General features: G+C 48.3%; 2 protein-coding genes across 11 annotated transcripts in view; one reads left to right on the forward strand and one right to left on the reverse strand.

Annotated features, from left to right (window-relative positions):
• The first annotated feature begins 45 nt into the window (after positions 1 to 45).
• Positions 46 to 24,412, forward strand: part of ARSG (arylsulfatase G) — a 102,163-nt gene continuing 77,796 nt past the window's right edge. For 7 of the 9 annotated variants that reach the window (XR_014305057.1, XM_082708284.1, XM_082708283.1 and 4 more), the window contains exon 1: positions 46 to 119. The gene's annotated coding sequence lies outside the window, so the exon portion shown is untranslated. Of the gene's footprint in view, positions 120 to 5,485; positions 5,597 to 24,412 lie in introns of all 9 variants that reach the window. The other 2 variants (XM_082708285.1, XM_082708281.1) reach the window with 1 other exon arrangement.
• On the reverse strand, positions 4,479 to 23,644 carry SLC16A6 (solute carrier family 16 member 6). Of its 2 annotated transcripts, none has more exons than XM_082708276.1 (6): positions 22,304 to 23,644; positions 15,060 to 15,298; positions 12,507 to 12,650; positions 11,026 to 11,154; positions 7,815 to 8,630; positions 4,479 to 6,700 (listed from the first exon to the last, which is right to left on the reverse strand). In XM_082708276.1, exons 1-6 carry the CDS (start codon positions 23,191 to 23,193, stop codon positions 6,450 to 6,452), a joined length of 2,469 nt encoding a protein of 822 aa, XP_082564402.1. In that variant the 5' UTR covers positions 23,194 to 23,644; the 3' UTR covers positions 4,479 to 6,449. The 2 variants fall into 2 exon arrangements, with proteins under 2 accessions (XP_082564402.1, XP_082564403.1); XM_082708277.1 differs by lacking the exon at positions 22,304 to 23,644 and adding an exon at positions 21,978 to 22,181.

Here is a 24,412-nt window from a genome sequence, read left to right on the forward strand (position 1 = left end):
TCCCCGGCCCGCGCCCCTGGCCGTGCCCGCGCGCCCCCCGCCCACGGCGCAGCCTCCACAGCGAGGGGGCTTGGAAGCCGCGGGGAGCCCGGCAGATCGGCGCGGCGGGCGGCGGAGCAGTGAGTGCGGGCGGGCTCGGGGCGCGTGTGCGCTGCGCTGGCTTTCGGGGACGCGGCGGAGCCCCTTCCGCGGGCCGGGCCCCTAAGCTAGAGCGGCGCCGTCCACTATGGGGAGAGCGCGGGCCGCTGGTGGCAGCTGGATGGCTTCTGGTGGCCGCGGGAGCTCGTGTGGCCAGGGCACGGGAGAGGAGGCTTAGTCTCACATTTTACTGAATCCAATACATCCAAAATACTATCATTTCAACCTGGTGTCCATGTAGAAACAGAGAGAGTTTACATGGTTCTCTCATCCCGAGTGTTCGAACTCAGGCGTGCACTTGACCCTGAGAGGGCATCTCAGCGCCCAAGGCCGTAGGCGAGGGCTCCGGGGCTCCGCGTGGCTCCGGCGACGGTCCTGGACCGAAACTCTGCGTTAGTACCGTCTCTGGCTGCACTCGGGAGGGCGCCCCTCGGAAGCGGAATTGCTAGGAGTTCACAGGAAAGGCTCTTTGGAGGAAAAGGGTTGGTGCGCCTTCGGGCAGTACCTCAAGCCCAGAGGGTGTGAACGCTAGAAGGATTCCATTGGCTTTTAGACCTTGCTGTTACTTCCTTACTTGCTGGGATTTGTTTGGTTTTTTGTTTGTTTACTGTCTCCCATTGCCAAGGGCCTGGTCCGTCCTCTAAACGCGTTTTCACTTCTGAATGCAGGATTGTAGAGTGTGAATAATGTGGATCCTGCTCAGTTCATTTCACACGCGGAGACACAGGCCTGCAGTAGCGAAGTACACTTGTTCTCAGTAGCACCAGCGCAAAGATGGACCCGGTCGAAGTCTCCCTCATTACGAATTCTGCTTTGTTTTCCCTCTGCTGCATGACCTCATAAGAAGTAACATACCACGAGCCAGAAAACTAACAGTTCCCTCCCAACCCCCGACTGTTTATAGAAGCGGTTATAAGATTAAACTTTCAACCTCTTTTCTATTCAAGTGGAGCCATCTGGGGTTGCTCAAAATCAGAGAAATCAATCCATGGACTCTACCGTAGCACCAAAAAGAGACCCAATATCCAGAAAAGCACTTACTTTCCATGGAGACATTAAAAAAAAAAAAAAAAGCATCATTAAAAAATAGTCTACTGGAAAATAGGTTACCTTGAAACAAAATCTGCTCCAGCAATATGTTAAAACTGGGCCCTCCATCTGCACACCTACCCTCCGGAGTAATTTCTTCCCGCTATTTGTTGAGTCTGTGATGGATCTATGTTTTCTTCCTTACCGCTGCCTGGTTCATATGGCATTCCTGCCGGGCACTGAGATGCCCAGCCTCAGAGCTGTTGGGCCAGTGGGCTTGGATCACAGCCTTCAGTGTCTTGGAGCTACCCAGCCGCTCTCTAGCAGCACCAGACTGTCTTGAGCTGTAAATGTAAATCGACACCATGTCCTTTCCTCTTGAAAAAGCCAAAGAGAAATAAACTCATTCATTCATTGAATGATGTTTTTGGAGCACCACCTACTCCGTGCCAGGCCCTGCTCAAAGCCTTGAGAGGTAGCAGTAAACAACAATAAAAGAAAAAGACCCCCACTACCGTAAGGAGCAGGTGGATGAGGCCTGGTGAATGAGTGAAAGCAAATACTTGTAGAACTTTTTTTTTCAGGGTAAAGGGCGGATAGAATAGTCAGGAATGCCTCCCCAGGAAGGTTTGGAGGAGACCAAATTGAAGGGTCACATCATGTACATGTCAAAAGGAAGGGCAGACCAGGGGAAGGGAACTACAGATGCTAAGGCATGAGGCTTGTGTACTCAAGGAACAAGAAGGCCGGTGGGGGTTAGAGCAGGGAAGGAGATAAGAGCAAGCAGTTCATGAAGAACTCATTGTTAGTTAGGGGTTTTAGGTTTTAAATGAGGTTGTGACTGATTTGATTGTGCCTTCAGAGGATTGTCGTTAAGGCTTCTGTCTGGAAAATTAAAGCAATAGCAGAATTGGGCAAACCAGCTAGAAGACGATTGCCACGATCCGGCTAGGATGATCCTGGCTTGGATCAGGGTTACTGGTAGAATTGGCAAAAGCAGGTTCTGGATATATTTAGAAAGTAAAGCCAATAGGATTTGTGGAGGAACAGGTTTGGGGAGGAGGGTCAAGAGTTCTGCTGAGGACACGTGACGTTGGAAATGCCTGGTTGGCACCAGGTGCTGTGACACTGGCATGTGTGAGTCTGGAGCTCAGGGGCACAGTCGGATCTTAGAACAGGAGGTGTCAGTATAGAAAAGGGGCTTACAGTTTTGGTTGAATTCCAGGGGAGTAGATTGCTGTCAGTACAGTTGCCATGCTTTTTCTTGAGTTGCTGGAAAGGTGTCTAAATAATATAAATACATGGCCACAATGTGTATTTTCTCTCCGTAATACTTGCTGAGCTCTATTTAAAACACGTTTGTAGATAAAATGTTCTGGAATACCACTTTTGCTGGCCATTTTTCCCTCTAGGGAATCTGTAATCACTGAAGTAGTTTTGATTTGGTTGGGAGAGGTTTTCTTCCATGAAAAGCAGTCTTGTGCCGTCTGGAACTTTTCTCTTGTCTTCTTCTGCACCCCCAGGAGTACTTACAGAAGCCGAACACCAGGGGGAGCTAGTTTCCTTGCTTATACAGTGGCTGGCCCACCTGTTGGCACCTTGCAGCCCTCTGATTAACATCTATATCAGAGACAAACTAGAAAGCAAGTCCAGCTTCTCTTTTCTCAAAGCTCCATATTCTTACGTATACTTATAGGATTAACCTTTTAGCACATAACAAGTCTGAATTGTCTTTTTTTTTTCCCCCTGAATTGTCTTTAAATTGGTCGTTTCAAATAAAGATCATAACGTTTAGGCAATGTTCTCTGAACTTTAAATCCCTGTTAGTGAGCCTGATACTTGGGAGCTTTTTAAAATAAGCATACATGATTATTTCTTATTTCAAATATTTTTGAGAAAGAGTATGGAAATCCAAGTGTTATGAATAGGTCTAGGAGACTAAAATGGATAACTGGGCCATGGGAACCCTGGCTCGGGACCTATTTTCTATTTTTTCACCAGGTATTAAGCTGCAGGACAGGCAAAGAAATGTACAAAAGCTACATTTCACAGCAGGGGAGGACATAACTGGTAACTTTGTTAAAAGGTTTGGAAACACTGTATCCATGAAGGGTGCATTTGTGTTAAAAGAGCACATGACCTTAACTCATTTTTACCACTGGAATAATTCTACTTTTGAGGAGAGAAGTAGTCTTCACTTAGCCTGAAACATTATTAAATCAACAAGGTCGGAGCAGAATCTCTTTAATCCCAGGAAATGAAATATAATTATAATTAACGTGCCATCAGCTGTTTGATCTTTCCTATCTCTGGCACTTATGAGCCAAAAGCCACTCTGACCACAATGATCCTTTCCTACCAAGACGTTCCTTTCCAGAGAGGTGCCCCTGGTGGGCCTGAGCCTTCCAGGGTCACTTTTGCGTGGGGCAGGAGTTAGAAACTGCAGGTCGCAGGCCAAATCCAGCCCACTGCCTGTTTTTCTTTCCAGACCACAAGCTAATAAGGCTTTTTTGTTTGGTTGGTTTTTTAGTAACACTTTCATGTGGTTGAAAAAAAATAAAAAAAATATTTTGTGATGAAATTCAAATTTCAGTATCCATCAATAAATTTTTATTGAAGCAGCCATGCTCGTGACTTTATATATTGTCTTTGGCTGCTTTCACACTGTGGCTGTTGGGCTGAGTCATTGTGACAGAACCCACATGGCCCACAGGGCCTTAAGTATTTACAATCTGGACCTTTCCTCAACAGGTCTGCTGACCCCTGACATGGAGAGTATGCTGTTCACTTAGAGGTGGAGTAGCTCTTAGGACTAGTCTGTAACTGGATATAGATAATCTCCACTATTTATTACTTTTGATAGGCTTAGCTATTACTCTACAGTGACCACGATCTCACTTCATTCATATATTTTTCATTAAGAAATAATCAAGTTCAGGGCACCTGGGTGGCTCAGTGGGTTAAAAGCCTCTGCCTTCGGCTCAGGTCATGATCTCAGGGTCCTGGGATCGAGGCCCACATGGGGCTCTCTGCTCAGCAGGGGGCCTGCTTCCCCCCCCCCCCCTCTCTGCCTGCCTCTCTGCCTACTTGAGATCTTTGTCTGTCAAATAAATAAAATCTTTAAAAAAAAAAAAAAAAAGAATCAAGTTCAACAAATACCTCTTGGAAATGTTTGTGTGTCTCCTGTAGAGGTAAAAGATCTTGCAGAAACATGAAAAAAAATTGTTTGAAGTGAATCTTCCTTGAGCTTTTATAATTTCAGTTGGATCAAACAATGAATGCCAGAACCTATACAAAAAAACTAATCAGTCTTTTAATAAAAAAAAAAGCCATACATTTATTGCAAATCTAGAAGTACCAGAATGTCACAAATACAGAACAAATCAGCAATCCTGTTTTAATTTTCTTCCAAACATTTAAAACTTGATTATTGACATACTTAAATTGGCATATTTTTTTTTTCATGCAGTTAACAGAACGGACGTAGAGCCAGTTGCTCAGAAATCAGTTATAAATATTAAATTGTATTGAACATTCATAGTAAAAAATGTTGTAAAGTGCTGAAGTCATGTAAGTTTGCAAGACTGCCACAAGCTCAAAGTCCTTCTCAAGCAGTGACAGAGATTTGCTACATCCACCTTGATTTAGGTGTGTCTGCCACAGACACTTTGTCATTTTCTCCCCTGCCCCCGAGAGTTTTCCAGATTGTCCTATTTTTATGGCTGATAAAATACTATACAAAATGTAGCAGGTGGTGATGAGCTATGCCACTTTCATTTCAGTGCAGAGAAATATTCAAGCTTGTGTGTACCTGTAACCAAACTAGGCTTGTTACATTTTTCCCCCTGAGTTGTCATAAATTAACAGTAAAGATGAGTAAAAGATGGAGCAGTGAGCGACCGTCACCTGGAGAGTGAGATTCAGTACGTGTAAGTAAGTAGCCACACTTGCCCTCTTTACAGAAAAATGAGAAAATGAGAAATACCTAAACATGTAGTGTAATTCCAAAAACAAACAACAAAAAAACCCAACCAACAGTGAGCAGTTACCTAATAACTGGCAACTAGAGTAATCAAGGTTTATATAAGATGTAAATTGCAACTTGTTAACTCATGATGGTAAAAACACACGTCTCGGCTACCCCATGTGAAATACAGAAATGCTTCAACAGTTAGCGGTTACAAAAAGAAAAGAAATCAAATTCTTCAACAATTCACTGAAATATAATTCCGATCAAAGGAGATCCTCAAGTATTCTTAGGTGATAAAACAGATTATTTTAAAAAGCTAAGGCGATTATTTTCTTCCCCTTCAAACAGCACAGGTGGCCTCTGACCAAAACGAAGAATCATTACAACCTGACCCTCTTACGAGAGTGACTTTACAAGATAAGTATTCTTTGAGGCATTGAAAATATTGCAAAAAAGGAGGTAAAAATGATGCTTAGGTCTCAGATTTTATTTCTTTTGATTAATCATCCTAGAATAACTTAATAATAAATAGTGGTTTAAATTAAAGACACTACAGTCACATATTTCTAAGTAATTGAAAGCAACAGGAAACACATTTTTGAATGTCATTCTCTATCTTCGGTGTTGAAATACTTCTGGTAATGACTGGCCATAAAAAGAAGTGGTAATCTTCACATTGATGAAGTAAGTTCAAGTTATGGATCTTTTTTTTTTTTAAATTTCTGTTTATTCACCAAATGTTTGGTCTTAAACTGTACTTCATTCCCATGGAATAATTTGAAAAACGGAGAGGCGAACGGAGACCTCAGTGTTTTCCAAGGGGGTGTTAAAGTAATTTGCTCATATTTCCAAAAATGAGAAAAATTTTTAAATGATTTAAGTTTTGTTTGTTTGTCTGTTTTGAGTGGCCAATTTCATCTCAGTGATCTGGGCTAATTGTCCTTTTGTAAGCGAGCTGTGTATCACACGCAAGAGCTCTTAAAACCACTTTACCATTTCGCGTCACTATTTTAAAACCAGAATGTGAGCCATAGGGTCCTTCTTTATATCTCTCGGCTGCTCCTGCATACAACCAGACGTATGTACAGAAGAGTGCTCGGTTGTTTTTGTTTTGGCTTAAGAAACAATCGAACGGGCAAACTTAAAAGCGAAACAAAAAAAAAGGATGTTGGTGGTATTCTCGTGTACGTTCCCTTTAAAATGTAGCTTTAAAAGTGGGGAGAGCCGATAGCCCCTGTACCTCCCTGTGCCCCCCGCCACCCCGTCCACCTGCCTCCGGGCCAGCGGGGTGGCGGCCCTGCCGGGGAGCCTGTCACACTGGCTCCGTTTTCACGTGACCTTTATGCTCATTTTTCCCAAGGTCCATTTCCAGAAAGTCTTCAGGTATGTCTTGTAAAGCTTTCCCACGAGGACTCTCTGCCTGTCCTTCACCCGCAGGGTGACCCTGGCACAGTCCCGTTTTACACGGTCTCACGAGCGCGAGGCACACGGCAGCCACGGCCATGCCGGCGGCGCACGAGTAGAAGGCGCGGCTGTAGATCTTGCTCTGGTCCACCAGCAGCCCTGAGGGGGAACAGTCACAGCTGTTAGCAACGCGGGCACAGTCCCTCGCTCACCCAGGCTCCCCTCGAGTGCAGAAGCTTCTCCGTGCCTCTGCCTCCTTCTGTTTTATCGGGGTTTCCGAAAGAAACAGGAGCAGTGATGGTGGGCAGCTTTTCTGGCCTGGGGAGAAGAATCAGTCGGGACCAATAGAGCGGAGGCCACGGGGTTGCTAGCCTGTTCCTCACGGGCTAATCTGTCCTCGTACAGAACAAAACTTGGGACAGTTAGATGCCTTTTTTTTTTTTTTTTAAGATTTTATTTATTTGTGAGACCGTAAGCATGAGTGGTGGGGAGGGCCGTGGGGGGCTGGGGAGAGAGAGAGAGAAGCAGATTCCTCCTCGCCAACCAGGGAACCCGACACGGGGCTCGATCCCAGGACCCAGAGATTGGGACCTGAGCCGCAGGCAGACGCCTCGCCGACGAAGCCACCCAGCGGCCCCTGCATGCTTCTTTGAAAAGGAAATATTTCAAAGAGAAGAAAGAGCCTTATTATTTTCCCTTGGGTTCACTTCAGGGATCTTTTAAAAGGTGGGAAGACTTCTCTTGTAACAACATTTGAGGACCTATGTCAGGGCTAAGGTATGAAGCACACCCAAGTCCTTCCTACAAGAAATATTGTGTAGAAATGAATTAAGGATCTGCAGAATACGTTCTGTGCCCACTGGCCTCACACCCTTCCTTAGAAGGGCAGATGACTTACTGAAGCCCCTCGGTGCTGCTGTTCCAAAGTCAGGGGCGGTGGGGGATACGCGGACGGGTGACCTCTGGCACAGCTAAGGCAAGACGGTAGCAAAAAAACAACCCGGGGCAGCCTGGACTGCAGATGTGGGTTCTAATCCCGACCTTGTCACTCATTTACCATATAACTCTTGGCTGACACGCTGTGACCTTCCATTTCCTCATCTATAACTCAAGACTGGCTCAGGTCATCTCTAATCCCTCCAGCTCTGAAATTCGATGGGACTATAAAAAGCAGCCTTTTCTTTTTTTCTTTTTTTAAGACTGTAACAAGAAGCAAGCACAATTCATAAGGCAAGAGTAGCCAAGGGTTATGTCTTTTACATATTTAAATTACCTGCAAGGGGTGGTCCGGCCAGGCCTGCTATGCTCTGAATGAAGACATACACTCCAGCAGCAGAAGACATCCTCTCAATTCCCACGACGTCGTCTTCGGCGAGCAGCGGAATGTGGGTTCCCCCGACTGTTCCAACCATGAACCCAAAAAAGATGCTACATGACATGAGACCCCAGAACTCGGCGGCGAAAGTGAAGGCAAACAGAGACACCATCAGCAAGACGACGCAGATGAGCTCGATGTAGATCTTGCGGATGGGCTCCCGGCTGAGCACACAGCCGGCTCCGATCCTTCCGAAAACTTCGGCGATGGCCATCGTGGATAACAGAAAAGCAGCCCGCTCCTGCTCAATGCCCAGGCTGATGCCCAAGGGGATAATGTACAGGGAAGGCGCGAAGAACCCCAGCGTGGCAAACAGACCGAACAACGCGTAACAGATAAAACTTCTGTCTTTCAAGATTGAGAAGTCTAACAAAGGGGCTGTCTGGTGGCTTGGCTTGGAGCCCGTCCCCACGAGGACCTGCTGTGTGTCGCCCTTCGGTCCCAGTTCTGTGTTGGCGTCACTAGGCACATTTTTCGGTGAGGTAGTTAGTTCTACTCCTGAGTCAATGGAGTCTATTGAGGTGCGTGTTTTCTCATTCTCGAGCATATACTGCACTTCTTTCCGACCCTCGTGGGCGGCTGCTTTCGGGGACCCGGGTCCTCGTATGACAATTGGTCTCAGCAGCGCCCCGCAGACGACGATGTTGAGCTGCAGCAGGCCCACGAAGAGGAGGCTGTACCTCCAGCCGATACTGTCCTTCAGCGCCGTGATCGCTTGGGTGAGGGGGGCGGAGAGGAAGCAGAACTGAAGGTCAGAACCGACTCAAGACCCGGGAGAAAACAGCGAGCTGACATGGGGATTCAGACTTAGGACCGCCGTAGGAATGTACTGGGCCGTGTGAACGCAGCCCACCTGCCCTGTACGCTTTATCCTCACAGCCGATGCTCTTAGGAACAAGGGAAGGAGAAAACGGGCGCAGGGATGGTCAACTATAGAGCAATGCTCAGAGGCCGAGGCCCCCAGGAGAGCTTTGGAGGGTGCGTTTTGCCAGGTGGCAGCGGAAGATGTGAAATCAGTTGGTGACCTACTTGCAGGTTGGGTGAGCAGCAGCCCGCAGGCCCAACCCGGGCCGCTGCCCGTCTCTGATCATAAAGCCTCCCCCGGGTGCAGCCATGCTCCTTGGGCTGATGCGCCGAGTGGCAGCTTCTGAGCTGGGACCACAAATCAGGGCTTCTGACAGCTCCTCATGGTCCCGCGAAAGCCCACAGTATTTGCTGTCTAGCCTTTTAAAAATAGAATTTCCCACCTCTGAGCTTGATCACTGTCCCTGCACTCCTGCGATCCTTAGTCGTGTCGGGTTAAGTAAAAGGATAAACGCACACTCCAAGAGCTCCTGGTTATCCCAGAATTTAACGATGCCAGGGTTCTAGGGTTTCTGCTTACAGACTGTCCCTTATACCTGAGTCCTGCTCCTTCCTACCAGGAAGCTGGGTCCTCGGCTGCTGGACACGGTTGGCGGGGGGTGGGGGGTGGTAGGGGCGATGGCCACAGGAAGCCTAGAGCCCCACAGTGATAATCAAACAACACAGGCCTCACAAGACCCTGAAAATATCTCATAATCAACCCTGAAAGGTTAAAAGATATTCAGTAGAATTTTATTATAGTCTAATTCTTTGAGAGCATGTCTACGAAGATATACTAAGCTGGTTATCCAGAAGATAGGCTTAGCAAGGCGGCCCCACATTCCTCGTGGGGGAGCATTTATTTTATAGCATGTTTTTATACCTCCCACTCCTCCCTCATGTGGGAAACTTCCAATTGCAAAATACTTTAGGCTTGGGTATTGTTATTATTATTATTATTTCGTATTTATTTATTTACTTATTTTAAGTAGGCTCCATGCCCAACGTGGGGCTTGAACTCACAACCCAGAGATCAAGAGTCCCAGGCTGTACCCACTGAGCCAGCCAGGTGCCCCTAGGCTTGGGGGTGTGGAGAAGCTATATGCTCATCTGGCAAAAATTGGGTGTAATTTTCCTGTCTCTATTTCACATGTCTTGAGGGTCTACCAGGACCCAGGGAGATGGCCCGTGCTAAGGAACAAAGGCGACCAAGAGACAAGATACGGTCTCTACCCTCAGAGGACATTCACGAGCACTGATGCTCCCCTTGACGTGTTATCGTGAAAAATTTTATGTGGACAGTAAAGTGGAGAGTGCCTGCCTGCCCTTCGCCTGAGTTCGATAATTAACATGTCCTCTCTCTCTGCCCGTCTTCCGATACATTTATATGCATACACACATTCAGTTTTCTGAACTACGTGAAAAGCTTCAGACATTAGGACTTGTCACCCCTAAACCCTTCAACATTATCTCCTTTGAACAAAGCATCTGTCTACTGACACATTCTGAAGAAATGGCAGAGTGAGAAATGAATCTGGGTCTCCAAGGTTAACTGTCTACTACTCTTTAGAGAGTAATTCACCTCCTGATGTGTTGAAGTAGCAAAAAAAAAAAAAAAACTAGCGATAAAAATTTTGCTGGGAAGGTGCCTGGGTGGCTCAGTCAGTTAAGCGTCCGACTTTTGATTTTGGCCCCCATCATGACCTCAGGGTCGTGAGATCGAGGCCCGCGTCTGGCTGGCCCTGGATCCTGCTCGAAACTCTCCCTCTGCCTCTGCCCCTTCCTCCTCATGCGCGGGCATGCTTGCGTGTGCTGCCTCTCTCTCTCTCTCTCTCTCTCAAAAATAAATGAATAAATTTTTCTTTTTTTTTTGCTGTGAGATTGCCCACTCACAGATAACAAAACCAACTATTAGCATATGTTAAATCCACGCTGAATGTGGTTCTTTAAACGAAGGAGAGAAATCACAGTATGAATGACCTCAGATCCTCACAGCATTTATTTTGCAACGGAGGTTTCAAACCTTCCCACTGAGTATGTGTCTTGCGTCTTCCTATTTATGTCAACTCGGATTAGGATTAATGGCGTCTGAAATCCTAAAACGGGATTAGGGAGGAGAGATCCTATAAACGCGCTGGAGGACAGAAGGCAAATAACCTCTCCCTGTGCACAGAGTTCAAGTCCCCCCTCCGCCGCCTGTTGGCGGGAGCTGCCGAGCGGCTGCCCCCAGCCCAGAGGCCCCCGTGGACGACTGCGGTCCGCCTACCTGGGGCGAAAGCAAACATCGCGAAGCATTCTCCCGTGGAAGCAACTGCAGTGACCATGGAGCGCTTCTTGTCAAAGTACTGAGATAAGATGGTGACAGTTGGTAGGAAGCTAAAGCAGTATCCCAAACCTGGAAGAAAGCCAGGGAGAGCAGTCAGAGCCCCGCACCGACTGATCCCAGAAGGATGCATTCCAAGAGTCGGGATTTTTGTGTTTCTTTTTGTTTTAATATTTAATTCAACGTACGCATGTATGTATGCACTTTAGGGATCTCTTAGTTTTATTTATTTATTTTTTAAATATTCTGTGCCATGTCAAAAAGACATTTTTGGTTTCCCAAAAGATTATGTGTCAACAAGGACTTTGGTCACAATGCAGGACGATTTGACAATGATACCAAAGAAGTTAACAACCAGACAATCTAATCTCTTGGCAATCCAAACAGTCCATTTCTGAAATAATTCCTGGGCAAAAGGGGAAATAGAAGCTGCCATTATAAGCTATTTGGTGGGGCAGGAGGCATTTATTCTTTTAAATCCTAAGTTCTGGGAGCCAAGAATTTCATTCTGGAAAAAGGTGCTGTAGCAAAAATTAAGCAAAATAAAATAGGTTTCATTAGAGGTCTAGAGAAGCGATAACCATTGTTTGGGGATGCTAGGAGAATAAACTGTTTTCTGTGTCCCCCCCATTTTTTGGCATTAAAACAATTTCTATAATTCACAACGGACAGACTGTTATCGAATACAGTTTTAAAAGAAGACTCATATTTGGAAATAAATGAGGTTTGTTAAGTGCAGAAATATAGGAAAAGTGCAAATCTTCACAATATACGTATATCATCCTAAGTAACACGCGGACTCCTTTCAAAGGGAAAAAAAAGGTTTACCCACTAAAGAAATTCACATTTTACTTTGTGGAAATGATGCCTTTTGGCTGCAAATTCATGCAAGAGAGAAGTTCTCTTTCTCATGGGTAAATTTTTTTAAAGATTATATTTACTTATTTGACACAGACAGAGATCACAAGTAGGCAGAGAGGTAGGCAGAGAGAGGGGGGGAAGCAGGCTCCCTGCTGAGCAGAGAGCCCCATATGGGGCTCCATCCCAGGACCCTGAGATCATGACCTGAGCCAAAGGCAGAGACTTAACCCACTGAGCCACCCAGGCACCCCTCAGGGGTAAATTTTACACGAGGCTTATAATTCCTCAATTGGACAGTTGACCCAAAAATTCCTTGGGTTTCTTAAAGTTTTTTAAATTTTTTAAAAACCCTTCAAAAACTCCGCGGCACTAAGAGGAGTTTCCCGTACCTCCTGGAGTCCATCCATCTTGGTTCAGAACCACTGATCGGGGACACTATTAACTTCGAAGAAAAAAAAAAGAGAAAGGGAGACAGAAGGACTCTTGGGGCTGGACCCCCTCGTTCCCCTTCCTTGTTCTTCTGATTGGGTATTTGAACTTGCGAGCCCAGGAGCAGCCCTTACCGGAGACGACGCCGATCGAGATATACATGTGGTAGAGCTCCCGGGAGAAGGAGGCCGTCACCATTCCTGTGCTGACAAGCAGGCCCCCGGCCACCACCACCAGACGGTGTCCGAAACGGGTGCTCAGGACAGCAGAGAGGGGAGCTGCAGATAAGGACCATAATGTGATATTTTATTTTTTATGTTATGATTTTATTTTATTAGAAAGAGAGCGAGCGAGAGAACAGGGGGAGGGACGGAGGGAGAAGGAGAGCGAGTTCTCAAGCAGATGCTGCCCGGAGTACGGAGCAGACCTGGGGCTCGATCCCACCACCCCGAGATCAGGACCTGAGCTGAAAGCAAGAATCAAACCTCAACCGACGGAGCCACCCAGAGGCCTCCGTAATGTGACACTTTAACTCCAAAGAGAAGCATTAGCTTTCTTAACATTCCTTTGCTTAGGGCCAAGGAGCCTGGTGGCTCCATCGGTTGTGTGTCTGCCTTCAGCTCAGGTCATGATCCCAGGGTCCTGGGATGGAGCCCCCTGTGGGGCTCCCTACTCAGCGGGGAGTCTGCTTCCCTCTCTCTGCCTCCCTCTGCCCCCCCCCCAGCCCCATGCGCTCCTGTGTGCGTTTTCTCTCTCTCTCTCAAATAAATTAAAAAAAAAAAAAAAAAAAAAGATTCTTTCTCTTAAGTCTTGAACATGGAGAGATGATGTGTTGTCAATATATAATGCATTTTACACAATGCTTATAATTGCTCAATTGGACAGTTGACCCCCAAATTCTTTGGGTTTCTTAAAGGGAAAGCCAGACTAACAGTACAAAACTTATAGCGATATTTTTTGATAAAAGTGACATGAACTCCCCATGAGCACCTATAAAGTTAGATATGCATTTAATGTCTGTTATTCTGCCATAAACATGGGCTTTCCCCTGATGGCTTGAATTGTTTCCTTTTGCTGTAGTCACTGCTTTGGATTCCTTTTGAAAAAAGCTCCAATTGGGGTCAGTTTCTAGCTCAGTTTCATTGGACTTTTCTGAAAATGGTATGAAAGTCCCTGAATTCTCCGTTGAACACCCCAAAAGGAGGACAGCCGTGGGATAAATAATTCAGAGTGGCCGATCAATTGTCATTCATTGAGCTTCTCTGATCCCTGCAGAACATTTAAGTCTGACAAATCGTTTCCCAGTGATACGTTACTCGGGCCGACCCTGATGCTGACTGGAATATACAGAGATGAGGGAACCTTTGAGAATTGGGTAAAAGAGCAACACGGCACATGCCGGATAGAGGAGGGAAAAAAAAGGACTAAATCTTGTTGGGGTTGGTGCATGTAAATCTCATGTTAGTAGAATATAAACCGATATTGAACACAGCTCATAATGAAACCACTCTTGTCAGTTTTAGGTGGTTTGTTGGCTCAAAGCATAAACTACTATAATTATAGCATTTAGGAGATCTATTTTCTGGTATAATAGTATTAACTGGAAATTTCTTGTTGACCATATTGTTGTTTTGGGTTATAAAAGAGCTCAAAGCAAAGCTTTGGGCATTTTCTTTTTATATGGATGACCAAAGGTAAAATTTTAAATTCTAATTCATTTATCACTCCAAGAAAGTCAACTTTCTGCAACTAAAACATTAAGTATCTTAATACTCAGTGAAACCAGAACGAGGAACCCTTCTGTGAAGCTTGCAAGACAGAATATTAGGTGTTGTAAGATAAGTTTGTTACTAGGTAGGGAAGGACAGGGGAGCCGCCTCTTTAAGACATTATATGGCTGAAAATTAATTAGAATTAAAGAAAGAAAACTTAAGAGGTAAGAGCTCCATTGGCAGGATATTAAAGTCAAGGAAGTATAAGGTCAGCTCCACTGGCTTTCCGAGGGGAGTCCAGTGGCCGTGTTTTCTTGGAAGCCCTCAGTGTGGCCCCTGGCAGACAGGGGGACCATCATGAGAATCAGGCCTGTAGGGGACTCAGGGAGAAGGAGCATGTTACAAGTTCTCAAACCCCATTTTCTCCAGTGCTGTTGGACGTGGGCGTCCTGAATGGTGGCTAGCCAGTGTTAGGGAAGCAAGTGTCTGGAATTCATCCCTCTGGATGAGGTTTGTCACTTTACATCACACGCTCTTTCATACCCCTCGTTCTTCCTCACGTACCCACATTTCACGTGCCTAGCCTGTTTGCCAGACATGTTTTTACGAGACCAGGGCCTAGGACACCACGTACTTTTGCTGTTGCTTCTTTGGAAAATGACTCTACAGGATAGGGGTTTACTGCTGGCCTCAAAGTCATCTACCGTGTCCTAAGAGTGTGCATACAGCAGGTGTTTAATGTATGCGTGTATACACTGAAGGTCATCAGGGTGGCAAATCAGGCCCTTTCTTTCGGCATCTCTTGTTTCTCGCCATCCCCAAGCTCCTGAAAACCTTATGACTTATTTGAGGCTAGAAAGGGCCCACAGGTCATCGAAGGAAATGCTTCGGAAACAGGATGGGTACCATTACGTAGTTAAGCCAATGAAAACCGACGCATGGTTACATGTTGCTTAAACAGGAAGAGGTACTAACCTGTAAATGTTAAGACAAATACACATATTGATATGACCCAGGAGATCCTGCTGTTAGATTCATCAAAACTGTCCATTAAGTCATTAAAGAAGACGCCAAATGACTTGACGATGCCGTACGTAAAGACTTCAACGAAGAAAAAAGACACAGCTACCACCCAGCCCCATCCTCCATCAGGCACTTGAGTATAAACATTGGCTGTGGAACAAAGCTGTGATGTCTTTTGGGTCATTCTTAATCTGAAATAAAAAAAATAAAAAGCAGAAACTCAGACCAGCAATAGCATGAGGGTCACTCTGCTAACCCTTTAGCCAACATTAATAGACAAGAACTACTTACCACATTTCTTAGGGTGGTGAATATTTAAAAAACATGCAGTTACTATAAAGTCTTTGGGTAACAATAACATATTTATTTTACAGTCACAGCTGGGAAGTGTTACTTCCAAATTATTTTATATTAGTATTATCTGTGGAGTCCCCAAAGAATCTGGAAGCAAGACTTTCCAGCTGTGACAATAAATGGGAAAAACAAGCGAAAGGAATCAGAACAGCATAGGTAGAGGAAGCCCAAAGAACACAGAATGGCCACCAGACCCAAGCACTGATGCTGACCGTGAACTTGAAGACAAGTTAGGAAAAGGAAGCTTGAACTGATCATAAGGCATGTCGATCAGAACTGAAGCCTGAAAACTAGGAGGTTAGTCACTACTGACATTCCGTCTAGCACCTTCTATGGGCAAGTGTTTGGGACATCCTATAGATACCCTACGCATCTCTGCTTGATGCTACTGGCCATTCAGAGCGTTGATCCCACTTCCCGCTCAGTCAGCAACATTCTGATTATGATCTGGGGTCCCCTGGGGATGTAACTACACGTGAGAACTCTGTCTTCTGGGATTGTTGAGCATGAGGAAGTTCCTCAGAGTTGATCACCATTTGATGTATCAGCAATTGACAAATACTCTAGGATACAGTGGCCAAAGAAAGCACTATAGATTAGTAGGGCCTGGACAACCAGTTAACCTTGCCAAGTTCCCTCTGACCTCAATACGCTTTTCTGCAACAAACAGCAGAGCCAACAGACCTATGCTCCTAACCCACTAGTAAGGGGAAAGAAACACCGTATTTAACCCCGGAGGGAGGATGGGTGAACTTGACTCTTCCCCCCTGGGTTCTAGCACACCTTTGCAGAGCCCCCTGCAGCGACATGCACTTTGAAACAGTGATATGATATGTTGGCTAATTCAACATAATGAAAAAGTAATTTTTTAAAAGTAAAAGAAAAAAACAAAACAGTGATGGGTTTTTAGCCCAACCCCAAATTAGTATCTTTAATAATACGTGAGTCCCTGGTCTTAGAACACTTATTTAAGACTTCTCTACGATCACACAGTTGTATATAGGTGAATTTTTCTGGATGCGTGGGTGGCCTTTTCCTGGCTGTAACTTGCCATGTGCGAGTACTAAGGCAGGTTTTACTGATAATGCAGAGGGTAACTGAGAAAATAAGAGGGTACACCCTCCTCTCTCCAGTCGACCTGCTCAGTTCTGGGATTAGGATCTAATATTTAAGAGTTTACTCTGTCCATCTTAAAAAGCAGCAAACCTGACCTAACTTAGTAGTGCTCATCCTCTCGAGGGCGCCATTCCCACCGTAGCCCGGGTCTCTAAAAGGACAGTATATTCACTTTCTGTCCTTTACTGTTAAATATTTGATGGAAGGAAATAGGGCATAAGATGCTTAAAAAAAGCTTATGCTCTCTGCGGCAGACCTCTGCGTTTTGATGTGCGTCAGTGTGTCCTTCCTGAGAGCACTTGCAAAGCAGGGGGAAGCCAGTTAAATGTCTCAGGGTGTAGGCTGAGCACTGACAGAACAGTTTTGCCACTGGTCTTCCCCAGCATGGAAAGCAGCTGATTTAAGGTGGAAGTGTGGGGGGGGGTAGCTCCCCAACAGGAGGTTTTCACAACGCCCCTCCAGCATCAGACTTCCAAAACTCCCTCCCAAGAGGAGGGCAGCTGCGGCAGAGGAGTGAGATAGGGCTGGGCTTGAGATCTAGAAGGCCAAAAATAAAATAAGAAGTACTTTCCAGCAATATGGTCTATCTAGTATTGAGTGTTTATCCTAAGGGAGGGGGGAGGGGGGAGGAGGGAGGGGGGAGGTATTGAGAGCCCACAGTTTAGCTCCTTCTAATCTGTGCCCCCTACCAGGCCATTCATTTGGGTTTTTCCTCTGCAGAGCCCCAGACTCCTTTACCAGCCTAACTGGCTGGCCCCTTGTGTCCCAGTACGATTAATCTCTTTGAAATGCGGCACTGTTAGGACATTTTTCTGCTCAGTCTTTTTCAGTGTTCCTCTTTCTGAAGGACAAATAAAACCCACGGATGAGCCTGGCTTCCAATGCCTTCGTCGCTGGACCCCACCCTCTTTGTAGCCTTCTCACTTCCACTTCTAAGACTTGACTCAGGCCCTGGTCCAGATGGACTCCTCCTTGCCCTGCGGTCCCTAACCACCTAGTGGTTAACCACCAAACCCTCCCCCACCACCCCCCGGGGGCTGGGTACCTCCTTTACACCTGCCAGGCCCTCCTCCAATCTTGCTTCTAACACGATGCCTCCTCTGACCCACTTCACGCAGGGGCTTCTCTTCCGGAGATCGGTATCCCTTAGTAACGGGATACTGTTTACTCGCATGTTTATCTTATTTGCTCAATTAAATGATAAGCTCAAGGAAAACAAATCCTGGGGCCTTCATCTCTTTGTACCTTCTTCTCCCTCCCCACCTCTAGCCCCTGCACACAGCCAGTATTTAGGTTTTCAGCGAAGTGCCTAGGAGGGGGCCAGGCCCCATGCTGGGCACCGGGGAGACCCCAGTGAAAGACAGAGGGATGGTCTCTGTCTCTATGGACTTCAGTCTCTGTGGATGGTAATGACAGGAATCCTAAACCTGAAATGTGTAGTAAAACCATCTGCTGTGTCCTTCCAGAGCTCAGCGTGTTTCTAAAAAGCAGTTAGAAGCGGTAACCAAGTCCAAGGGCCTATTAGCACAGTTGTTCTAACCCGGAAGGGTGTCAGACGACCTTGGGGCTCAGGACCAACCTGAATAAAAACGTTGGGATGAAACTGATCCAGGCCCCCAAGAGACAGACTGAAATTTCTCTGTAGCCTAAAACCACTATGGGATCAGGAGACCAGAATCTTTTCATTGGGACTGCATGTAGGACAAGACAGCAGGTCTTGTAATGAGGGGGTTCCTACCCGTCGTCAGAAGGTTCTGGTGATGATGGGTGCCTACCTCACGCCCTCTTTGCCCTTTATGATTTGCGGTTTGGATGTGCAATATCGGAGGGGACCCCAACCACAGGGAGTCCAGTGGGGTTACAATGATGGAATGTTAATGGGGAAAGGGGATTTGGAACTCATTTGTTCATCTCATTGTAAAGTCTTACTCGTTTTGCAAAGTGGGGGAACTAACCCCATGGGAAGGCGCCTGACCTAAACAGTCCAGAATCAGACCCGTCCCCCAGCTGTCTAAGGAACAGCACTTAAAAGGCCTAGAAGGGGGTATCTTAGGTAGGGATTGTGAGGAATGCCTCTCAGAGACAAAAATATCCTTGACCTCCATTAGTACACAGAGGTTGGCCGGGAGGCTCTTGAAGGTTCATACTCTCATGTTCAGCACGGAGTTCTGGGAATCTCCTGATTCCTCAGGCCAAACCTGGTGGCCCAGGGAACCTGGGAGCGAGCAGGAAAGTGCAAATTCTAGATGGTTCTTGTGAATGTAGATGAAGAGTAGTTGTACCCTGCTTAGACCTGATCTGTGGTCACTGGGTGGCAGACCTGACTGCTATCACCTGTGGACCTTCTGAACCCCCTCTCGGTGTTTGATTCCTTTGTTTCTGGAAACGTTGCTTTACAATCCCTGCTACTCCCCTGAAGCAAGATCCCAACAGAACTTTCACTTGCATTGTTAGGTTTCTGGGCAACAGGAGCTTTCTTATTAGCATTACTGGGAACACCATAAAAGGAAGAGGACACCCCCAAACCCACTCTTCCTCCAAACATTACGCCTCTATCATGCTAAAGTGTCGCATCTCCTGTTATATTTAGCTTTGAAGATAAGACCACAGTCTAGAATCATCCTAGAGTAACCTGGTTTCTGAATGGGATGGGTTTCTGGATGGGAAGCTCTGTGTTTTGCATGTCCCAAGCACCTAGAAGGGTGGTCAGCAGCTCTTTCCAGACCCACGGCCTGGCAGCGCATTCGGACATAGTATGTGCTCAATAAAATTTCCCTCGACAAAGCAGGAGTCTGGGCGTGCCGCTGAAGCAGGGCCTTGCTCTAGCCTTATAAAAGTGGGGAAGTCCCTGCTTGCAGACTACATCCTTCCCTGGACTCCTCTCCTTTGTTGTACATTTATTCATTCAGTAGGCCAACTGGCTGAAAGTGTCCGGCTCCTCAAAGCTAGAAACAAAGGCTTGGATTTTGAACTCAGTTACTTAGGACCCTCTGTGAGTTCCAGAATACGAAACACTGTCTGGTTCAGTTTTTTGGTGATGCGAACTCAGCTTACGGAAAGGGGAACTGGCTTACTATGGGGGGGGGGCGGGGGTCCTAACTGGTGAGGCATGGGGAGGGGCAGAATCCCTTTGCTCCTTGATTTCCTGCCTTCAGGGGATATTTGCTCTTCGTCTCTGATCTTGCCCTGGCCCAAGAATCTACCATTCCAACACAGCTTTTGAGCCCGACTTGCTCTGAGTTACACTTCCATTCTTTTTAACTCTTGAGCCCTTTGTGACAAAGCCCATGGGTTTGTCTTGAAGCTCTTGGGCATTATTTGCTGAATATCTGTTTACCATTAACAGGCTGCACAATCTTGGGGAAATCACTTAATCCCTAAATTTCAACATCTGTAAAGGAGGGATTAGACACAGCAGTCTTGAGGGGCTCTCCCAACTGTAAAATTCTACAGCAGGGCTTCCTGGCAGCCAACCTGCCTGGACTCTCCTGTTCCCCCAAAGGACATCCAACGACCAAATACACTGGGCAGTTTGGAGGATTCCCGGGAGTTTTGGTTGTCTTAACTTTAAATCAGTGAGGCTTCCACCAAGGCGTGGAAATCTGCTCTACCTGGGGACTTCACCATGAGTCCGTTTGTTGAGTAAAGATTTGATCTGGGGGCATCTAGAATGCAAAATATCGGATTATTACAGACCGTTGGAGCGTCACTCCAGGGTCAGTTCAGAGCAAAGTTCAAAATGCAGCCTTCGGATTGAAACGTCTGGGATAAGCCAAGGCTCTCGGCAAACGCCCTGCCAATCTCTGTTCTTCTGGAAAGGCGTAGCCTGGAGACAGCAGCTTTGGACAAGTTGTTTTCAGCCCCAGTTGTCAAAACCAGTCTGCATTTAGGTGAAGTTCATCGGAATTCTCTATTTAAAAAGTCCCCAGCCTAACCTGGAGATCTGCCTCAGCAGCTCTGAATCATCGGCTACCCCCGCTACCCCCATTTTACAAGATCATGATGCTGAAACCTGAACCCCTAGTTTAAGTGTCCTCCTCAGGAGTTCCACTGAGGAGGGTCCATTTTTGGAAACCACAGAAGGAAAATTCACAGTTAGTGGTACTCATTAAGACAGAAGGAGCTTTTCCACTTGGCTGCATTGTTTATTCACGAACTGGAACTCTCTATCTTGGCCACCCTTCCCTTAATTATGAGAAGAGGTATTTCTTTATCCCTGGGGCAGGATGTATTGTTGACCCCAAAAATGCCGCGTAATGGTGCTTGGGACATGGAAGGATGCATTGCTTAGAAATTTCAGCCTAAGCACGTGGTAGTTTTTTGCAGACAAGACATTAGGATTTGCAAAACAGTAAGATTGCTGAGAAATCTCATTTCCAGTGTAGAAACCCTCTCCTGCAAGAAGGAGCTGGCGCAGAGCGTCTAACAGCACAAGCAAAACCAGCTTCCAGGTTGTCAAGTTGTAATGCTCTTCCCCAGTTGGCTTCGGGGAGCTTTTTTTCTAAGACTTACGCCCCCCGCGTTTGGTGACATTTCCTGTGCCATCTAACAAACTTCTGTCACCTGTCTGCCGGGGGGACAGTGGGGAGGGGGGCGGGTTTCATTTCCAAAAGAAGAGGAAAAAAGAAAAGAAAAGGAAAAAAACCCTGAAGTTAACAACCCATTTCCTCTGCAAAATCACTCTCCGCCACTACGGAACCGCTCAGCCACCCGGGCGCTTCCCTGCGGTGGAAGCCCCAACCGGGAACCTTGGAAGTTGAGCGGGACCAGCCATCAGGCGCTGACAGCTCGGACCGTCAAGGTGTGGGACCCGCGGTCTGCAAGGCAATCCCTGCCTTCCTGCGGGGTCACGTTGGCTGCCCCGGGTGTGTGTGCCAGCTGGGGGCGGAAAGGGGGGCACAGGGATTCCCACTTGCCCTCGCGCTGCCTCAGTGGCCCGCCTGCGCGCGCGCGCGGGAGCCTGGGGAAGGTACCTCTGACATTTCGCTCTTATGACGCGCAGGCAACTTCATGCGGAAAATCCACGCAGGGGTGAGCCGGACCTCCCCACTCACCCGATGGCCTGAAGCCCCTAGCCCGGGGCTTGGGGGGTTGGCACTCCAAACCAAGCCTGCCTCTAGCTATTTTCCGGACCCCAACTGCCAGGGCCACGGGCATTCACTCTCAGCTGCCCACACTGGCTAGAGCGCGTCATCCCGGTGGCCCCGGGCATTCCCAACTGTCAATATTTTTCAGAATAACCTCTCCAAAATGTTAAGATGTGAAGTGATCTCCTCCCGCCTCCCCCACCAAAATAATTAATCAATCAATCAATTAAGGCTCCCAACACAGATTAAAAAAAAACAACCCCACACCCCACAATCAAACTTTTAAACATGTAAAATAATAAAACCAACTCACCAAGTTAGAAGGGAAGAGAATAAACCCCAAAAGGCTCCCAATAAGGCGGAGGCTTGGCCTCCCCCTCCTTATAAGCCGCTCGGTAACATGAGAAAGGTTTAACCCCTTAAGGCGTGGGCCCGAGCCTACCGCAAATTGGCTCCGGCGGGTGAGCACCGGGCGCCCGGCCCGCAGCGCCCGGGCCCCGGGCCCCCACCCACGGCCGCGCCTTGGGCACCCCGGCCACACCCTCCCCCCCGCCCCCCACCCCGGCCGCCTGCGCCCGGGCCCTGCGTACTGCTGTCCGCGCCCCGGCCCCGCGTCGCTGCCTATCCCTTATCCTATACCGGCTGCAGCCGGTCTCCGCCGGCCTCGGGGGCGCGCCGCCGCCGACCATGTGCTGCGAGCGCCGAGCGCCGCCAAGGAGGGGGCCGGCCTGGCGCGCGCGCGCCGGCCCACGTGGACCGGGGCCGCGCCGGGCGCGCGCCCGCGCGGGGCCCGGGCTGGGGGTCACGGAAGGTAACGGCGTCGCGGTCTGAAGCCAACCGCAGGGTCCCGCGGGGCCACCCCCGCCCCTGCCGCGGGGGTCCCTGGCCCGCCGCCCCGCTCCCCCAACCGGAGCGCGGCCTTGCGCGCCGGCCCGACCGGACCCGGGCGTTTTGCTGCACCAACCGCGGGGAGCGCGGGCGTGCTCGGGGCGCCTGCACCCTCTCCGCCAGCACCCGTGGCCGGGCGCGCGCGGGGCCCCGGGGCCGCTTCTTTTCCCGCAGCGCCCGGGCGCTCCCACCGCCCAGTCCCACCCGCGCCTGGAGGATCTGGGGATTGGCTGGGGGCGGGCGGGGAGAGGGGCGCCGCGGCTAAACCCGCGCGGTGCTCGCGGCTGCGGCGGCTCCGCGTCCGCCCCGGGCGGAACAGGTTCCTTCCAGTTTGGGTGTGAGCTGCGCGCGCGGCGCCGCGAACCCGGAGTTCCTCCTCCAGCGCCCACTTCCCCCCATTTCGTCAACTCGCGCCTGGTTCCCCTTGTGGGGCCGCGGGGGAGGGAGTGCCGCAGTGAGCCCCAGTCAGCTAGTGGCCCGGCTGCTACGCGTCCCTTGCTTTCCCCCGGGTGCAGCAGCAGCAACAGCAGCATCCGCGTTGCGCGAAAGGGATGTGAGCAGCCGGGCTGAGTCAGCATCCCTGCTCGGGGCGCGCGCGCATCCTCCCTTGCTGGCGTTTGGCGACGTGCACACAGGTGCATGGCTGCCTAATCCGCGGAGAGCCCCCAGGAGGGGAGGCGCCCGGACGTTTAGGGAGAACGTGCCCCTCATCTCGAAGTCCCCGACCCCAAGGTCACCGTGAACTCAGCGGATGAAGCCCGGGAAACCAGTTATGAGCTTGTCATTGGGGACAAAGCAGTGTGTCCTGTCCCCGGCATTTCGGAGCCCGCGGGGGTGCAGACTTGGCTTCCTGGTCTCCACCTCACCTACCCAGGGCCAGTTTGAGACCTGCTCGGAAGCAAAGACCTTATTCTCTGCATTTCCCCGTCGACTTGGATACGGATTGCTCCCTCCACGGGGGGGTTCGAGGAAGTGGTTCTGATGTCAGAAACTCAAGAGAGCCTACTTTGGGAGCGCGCGCACGCGGCGGCGCCGCGGGGAGGAGTTGGCAGTTTTGAGTTTTAATAAAAATCCCTTTGCAATCGCAGCCTGCTTTCTCTCACGACTTGGCGATAGGGTCTACTGCGTTAAGTGCCATTGTGTGCTGTTGAAAGCTCTGGCGTGAGTCGGGCGGGGAGCACGTATGTTCGTGTCAGGTGCTCTGTTACGGGCCAGCTTTGCAACCTTGTGGAAGTAACGTAACTTTTTGGAGGGTCGATTTCCACATCCGTAAAATGGGGTCAGTATCCGTAAAATGGGGTCAGAATTAATTTAGGATGCCTGTAAAGTGTGGATCAAAGTGACTGCCTGTGATGAACCCTTGGTGCCCATTAGCTCTTATGGTTATTTATGGCTTACCATATCGATTACTGACTCCAAGCACCGCCCCCCCCCTTCCAGGGATCCTTTTTTTGGGTTGTTCTTCCAAGAATCCGCACGTGATGATTAAAAAAAAGAAGAAGAAGAAGAAGAAAAGATTTGAATCCCTGAGATGAAAACAGTGCTAAAACAGGACTGACTATAAGTGTAATCTTTGAGATTTAGGATCTCGCAGTGCATTTAGGACCTGCCACTGTGCTCACTATGGAATCGTGGTAGTATCTACTGTTTTGGGTCTTGGGAACCTATGGGTGTAGCCCAGTATTTATAACTGAGTGATTCTGATCAAGTCCTGGAAGTTCCTGGTGCTTGGGCTTCTTGATTTAAAACATTAGACAAATTGTGCCAAAAGTTCTAGGTGTGAATGAATGATTGAGAAAGTCTCATCTGAGTAGCTGACCAGAGTGAAAAGCACTGGCTGTTGAGGAGGCATAACTGTAA

Source organism: Mustela nivalis, assembly GCF_964662115.1.
Source record: "Mustela nivalis genome assembly, chromosome: 17".
NCBI lineage: Eukaryota > Metazoa > Chordata > Mammalia > Carnivora > Mustelidae > Mustela > Mustela nivalis.

Coding starts and splice junctions, on each gene's coding strand:
- SLC16A6 (XM_082708276.1), bottom strand. CDS start 23,193: ATGCACCTGTGTGCACGTCGCCAAACGCCAGCAAGGGAGGATGCGCGC. Junction 8,631..11,025: donor GATGTTTGCTTTCGCCCCAG/GTAGGCGGACCG, acceptor CCCTCACCCAAG/CGATCACGGCGCTGAAGGAC. Junction 6,701..7,814: donor GGCCGGACCACCCCTTGCAG/GTAATTTAAATA, acceptor GTTCCCCCTCAG/GGCTGCTGGTGGACCAGAGC.